The sequence below is a fragment of the Arachis duranensis genome, chromosome 2 (assembly GCF_000817695.3).
Source record: "Arachis duranensis cultivar V14167 chromosome 2, aradu.V14167.gnm2.J7QH, whole genome shotgun sequence".
Taxonomy (NCBI): Eukaryota; Viridiplantae; Streptophyta; class Magnoliopsida; order Fabales; family Fabaceae; genus Arachis; species Arachis duranensis.
In genome coordinates, this window is record NC_029773.3 from 1,046,377 (window position 1) to 1,052,376 (window position 6,000).

Here is a 6,000-nt window from a genome sequence, read left to right on the forward strand (position 1 = left end):
TTTTGGTAATTAAAATAATATTTTTTATTAAAAACGTCAGTCACGTTTTATTCTTTCATAATTAAAAAAAATTATTTAAAAACATCAATAACATTTTGTACTATTACCACAATAGTAAAATATTTTAGTATTTTACATTCAAATTATTCATATATAAAAATTTTAGCCGTATTTTGTAGGAGTTTTAAAAGTTAAGAAAACGAAGCACATGTATCTGATAGCGATCCCAAACTTGATTTGTTGTTGCACTCTTTATTGGTTACAGCTGTATTCACGACCTTCCTCTCTTCTTATGTTCTTTCTTTCATTCTCTTCCTTTTTCCAAGTTCCAACCATAATTAAATAAGATAATGTTTTATATTTTTATGAGTTATGACGACTCGTCTTTCATGTATTATTCCAAGTTTCAAGTTCTTTGTGTTCATACTTCATACTGTGTTGGTTTCATTATTTTAATCTTTTACAATATGTTTTTAATTTTTTAAAAGAAGAGAACAACTTAAAAAATGCAACTAATTTGATGTGATTTAGCTGACAGACTGACACCATTATGGGGATTGGGGTTGTCCATTTTAATTATTCTACATAAATAAAGATATTCTAATTTATTTTATAAATAAAAATTTAATTTAATTTTAATAAAATAATTTTATTTAATTATATAATATTATCTCAATTCCATACACCTACACTCAAAATTATTATCTATTTTTATTTTGATTTTTAATTGAATCCAAACTACAAAGCAAGCTTTTGTTTATCCCAAAGTACAACTGTCACTCAATAAATACTAAGAACTTTTCCACAACTGGTAATATCTTAATCAACATGGCATATATTACTATAAATAAACTATAAGCTATATATCTATTTAGGATTCAATTTTCATGAGTAGTTACTATTAATAAAATGCATGTAGATAACATATAACTAAAAATATATGTTAACATTATTATTAATAAAACTTTTTAAACTCACTATTTTAATAAATAATTTTAATATATATATTTAAGACATATATTAATCAAATCTTAATAAGAGATAAACCCTAATACAAGAGCTAATTGATATTAATCGAGTAATTAATTTAATGATCAAACAATTCATAAACTAATCATCAATTTATTTTATTAAAAAATATCAGAGAATATAAAAAATTTTAAAAATTAAATCTTAATAAAAATAAATAAAAATTTATGTATAATTATTTTTATATAAAATTATTAATTAATTTAATATATTTAACTAAATTATTATCTAATAATTTTTAATTATTAACTTTATACGGAGATAACAACCTATAAATGTTCTTATAAAAATAAAAATAATCAGCTGTCATACTTTTTTTTTCTTTTATTAAAAATAAGAGACTCGAATCCACAATCTCTTAATGATAAAAATTTGACATGAAAATAATTAAATAAATATCTTTATTTATGCAGGAAATTAGAAAGGAACAAAAATGAAAAAGACAACTATGATTCCTTTACTTTCTCCGTCTATTTCGTGAGAAATAGTGTGCAAAGTGCGTAAAATTATTTTCTCTCTTTCTTTCTCCCCACACAAGAAGGAAAACACAGAAAGGAAAGAGAAAAAGAAAGATAAATATTGCGGTAACGGAATAAATTAAATGATTATATCTCAGTGATTGTTGTGATAATTGTTTTCTCGTGATCCGCGCTTACAAATCATACCTTTGTTATTGTCATCAGCAACAACAAAATCTCCATCAATATAGATATGGATATGCTCCTCAATGTTTTCTTGAATTTTGTTTGATCAAATAATCAATCACCCATTTCAAACTCAAAGACTTGCAATTTGGACACTGCAAAAAGGTGAGATTTTTCCCCCCTTTTTTCCTCAGTTGGGTTTTGTCAGTGTTTATTGTTGCCTTAATGATCTCTTTGTTGTGGTGTTTTTTTCTTTTTCATTTTTTTTAATGAGAAAATTGAGCTAATAGATTTTGAGCTTTTAGCTATGGTTCCTTTGAGTACAAGTTTGATGAATTATTTGTCAACTGTCTAAGTTATATATGCAATTTGTTGGTACATTTTTGTCTCATATATATATATATATATATATGGCTTTGACTTTTGTCTTTGTTCTTTCATTGTTGTTTACTTTAATTAGTTTTCATGTTGCCGTTTTCTTTTCATTGATGCAATTATGGGGTGGTGTTAGAATTTTCACTTGACCCTTTATCATGTTCACAATTTCACTACCTCTTGTGATGAGAGTTTATACTTGGATTTGTTGAGTGATTCTGAATTCACAGTCCCTTGACGTGCAAGTTATATGTTTTTTTTTGTTGAACTTTTGAAGAGAATAATGTTGGGAGGATTCTCTGTCCTGCTATTTGTAATATTCTTCATAGTTAGATAAGGACTTGGTTGGTGTAAAGCCTCTCTAGAAAATATCAAATTTGATCTAACTTGTTTAGTTGTCTTTGTCAGTGTGTTCTTGAACTGAAAAGGATATGCAGATAAATCCTTTTGATTTTAACTTTCAGATAATCAATAATTTGACTCTGTTAGCACCTTTTTCATCAACCAAGTGTGCATTGCTCTAATTTAATTGCTGTTTGATCTTTATTTTTCTTAAAGTGGAAGAAAGTTGTGAAAACTTTGACCTGAACAAGAGATGTTCTACAGTACTCCTGCAGAACGAATTTCTTTATACAAAAAGTATCTCAACCATTGATTATCCTTTTACCCATTTTTATTTTCCCTTCCCTTTCTTTTTAGTGCTTATGGCTAAGATTTTTTCAGTTCCTGCTTTTAAGCTGATATCTTTGTCAGCAAGGAGTGAGCCTTTTACAAGTTCAAATACATACTTGTTTAAGTTTGCCCTTTCAACATCATAACTGCAATTGCAACACAAAGATAGATATAGTTTGAAATAATATCAGATTTTTAATCCCGGCAAGTCAATGATTAATCCATTGCGGATCGGAGCTCCATTTAAGGGTTTGCCGCTGGCCAATTATCTGATATTAGCAGCTACTTATTCAACAGAACAACAAAAATTGCAGTTGTTGATCTTCAATTCTAATGTTACCAAAAGCTCTTGTTTATCTGTCTTTTTCCTTTTTCCTCCTTTAGTTCTAATAGCTTATAACCTTCAACTACTATTCACCTTCGTGACCAAGTCATCAAGAATTTGATTGTATAATAGAATCTCAAGATCTAAGTAAAGTGTGTTTTCTTTGTGTAACATGACATGAGTAAATGTTAGCCAAATTTTTACTTTCTGTTATGTCTCAAACTTATAGTGATGTCTAATGGAAATTGTTTAAAGCCAAATTCTGTGCTTTCTATTTCACAGACATTGAGGTCTTAGAAAGTAGTTGTTTGTATGCAATGGGGGGAAGATTATTGTGACAAATATGGATCCTCAGGCCTTCATTAGGTTATCAATAGGCTCTCTTGGGCTACGATGTGCCGGAATTGAGGGAAGCACCGGAAGATCTAGAACTCAAAAGCCACCTTCTCCTTTTGTTTGTGAGATAAGGCTCCGGGGTTTTCCTGTTCAAACATCATCAGTCCCCTTGATATCCTCTACCGAAGCTATACCTGACGTGGAGAATGTTGCTACTAGCTTTTACCTTGAGGAATCTGATCTAAAAGCATTGTTGGCTCCCGGTTGTTTCTATAATACTCATGCTGGTTTGGAGATTGTTGTTTTCTCAGGTAGGAAGGGCTCCCATTGTGGAGTTGGCATCAAAAGGCAGCAAATTGGGATTTTTAAAATACAGGTAAGCCCTGAGTGGCAAGAAGGAAAGCCACTGACTCTTTTTAGTGGGTGGATAGGTATTGGGAAGAGGAAACCGGAGAACGGACGGGCAGTTGCCGAGCTACACTTAAGAGTTAAGCTAGATCCCGACCCTCGATATGTATTCCAGTTTGAAGATGTTACCACATTGAGTCCTCAGATTGTTCAACTTCAAGGCTCCATCAAGCAGCCAATCTTCAGTGTCAAGTTTACTAAGGACAGGTGAACTCAAAATTTTAAATTCATTTATGATTTACAAAATCATACTGAATGAATTGAAAGTCTAGTTTGTTGCATGATAAATGGTCATTCATTAATTAACATATTACAAAATTACTACTGAATATGGAAAGTTTTAATTTACAATTTGTTACATAAGAACTTAAAGCCCAAACATTTTGCTAATGGAATAGTCTTAATTGGAAAGTGTAGTGTGTTAGCTTCACTATTTGTGTCTGTTGGATCTGAATATACAAAATGTGAAGATTTCAGTAAATTTGTTCTGTTGTTAATAAAATGTTTGATAGTTATGAAATGACAGGGTTTCCCAGATTGAGCCATTGAGCAATTATTGGTGTGGTTCTACGATTTCCGACATGGAGATGGAGAGGCGAGAGAGAAAAGGGTGGAAGGTGAAGATACATGATCTATCTGGCTCAGCTGTAGCTGCAGCCTTCATAACAACTCCCTTTGTTCCATCTTCAGGTTGTGATTGGGTTGCAAGGTCCAACCCAGGAGCTTGGCTAATTCTTCGTCCGGACGCTTGTAGACCAGAGAGCTGGCAGCCGTGGGGAAAGCTTGAAGCTTGGCGCGAACGCGGCCTCCGAGACTCTGTATGCTTTAGATTCCATGTCCTATCTGAGGCTCGGGAAGGCGGCGAACTTCTCATGTCAGAAATATTTTTAAGTGCTGAAAAGGGTGGCGAGTTTTTCATAGACACTGAAAGACACATGCGGACTGCAAACACTGCAGCAAGTCCACTACCTAGTCCACAGAGCAGTGGGGACTTTGGTGCGCTCACTCCGGTAGCCGGAGGCTTTGTCATGAGCTGTAGAGTTCAAGGGGAAGGGAAACGAAGTAAACCGTTAGTCCAGCTGGCATTGCGACACGTTACTTGCGTCGAGGATGCTGCCATCTTCATGGCACTTGCGGCAGCTGTTGACCTCAGCATTGAGGCATGCCGGCCGTTTCGTAGGAAGATTAGAAGAGCTTTCCGGCATTCTTTCTAAAGAGAGAACAATGCAAATGTAAAATAGTAACTGTCAATAGTTGGAAAGAAAAAAGTGCACAGCATAAGTTGTTAAGAGAATTCAACTCTCAATATTGTAAGAAGTAAGAACTATATAAAAGAAGAAAGCCTTTTAATTTAACAAGTGTTCTTTGAAAAAAATGGTTTTGATTTGATAGTTGATATTGAAGGATTCTTCAAACATTTAGATTAACACAATTATCCTAATTAATTGGGTAAAACATGACAACTGAAATTAGAAAAAGGAAAGAGTAGCAAAAGACATTGTTTGTGTTTGAGTGCTCAAATAGTCACATATCTGATGAGTGACTATAAAAGACATGGTTTTCTATTAGTTAATGCAGGATCATTTACTAATTCACTAACATCTGTCGCCTCCTCATTTTGAAGATCTTCTTTAGTCTTGAGACTTTTTTTTATGAGTGTGTTGCATTTTTCTGAAAAAATTTACTAAGATGCTACCCTTTCTATATTATTTTAATTAATTATAACAACTCTGCCAATGCTACATCTGTAGTACATAGCCGGTCCCAAATCCGGATAAAGGAGAAGGATTGTGTTAGGCTTTCGACAGCTAACATAAAAATTTAGTTGAATCTTTATGACATGGATCAAAGACGTTATTGCGCTAAAGTTAGGTCGTTTCCCGGAAGAAACGCGCTGTATGGCTCGCATACACTGTCAAATGAGTAACAGGCGCTGCATTGGTATCCGGGTGTAGTATTAAATGAATAAGGGTTCCCACGTTTTCGTGAACGGACGAAGGTAAATAAGTTAGTTCACAAAGAAAAAGGTAAAAGTAAAGGTTGGAGCGACAGCAAGTTGAGATATTACGATCTCATTTACATTGTAAACGAGATAAAGCTTAAAAGTAAAAAATGGTAAAAATTTCAAAAATTACGTATTTCAGTAATTCTAATATTTATTTTATTTATTTAAAAAAATTCCTTTTATATGTATATAGATAAGCATGGGCT

General features: G+C 32.5%; 1 protein-coding gene across 1 annotated transcript; it reads left to right on the forward strand.

Annotated features, from left to right (window-relative positions):
* The first annotated feature begins 1,464 nt into the window (after positions 1 to 1,464).
* On the forward strand, positions 1,465 to 5,153 carry LOC107472669 (uncharacterized). Its single transcript, XM_052256636.1, has 4 exons — positions 1,465 to 1,613; positions 1,713 to 1,838; positions 3,328 to 3,996; positions 4,316 to 5,153. The coding sequence occupies exons 3-4, from the start codon at positions 3,389 to 3,391 to the stop codon at positions 5,001 to 5,003; spliced, it is 1,296 nt and encodes a 431-aa protein (XP_052112596.1). The 5' UTR covers positions 1,465 to 1,613; positions 1,713 to 1,838; positions 3,328 to 3,388; the 3' UTR covers positions 5,004 to 5,153.
* Positions 5,154 to 6,000: the final 847 nt, after the last annotated feature.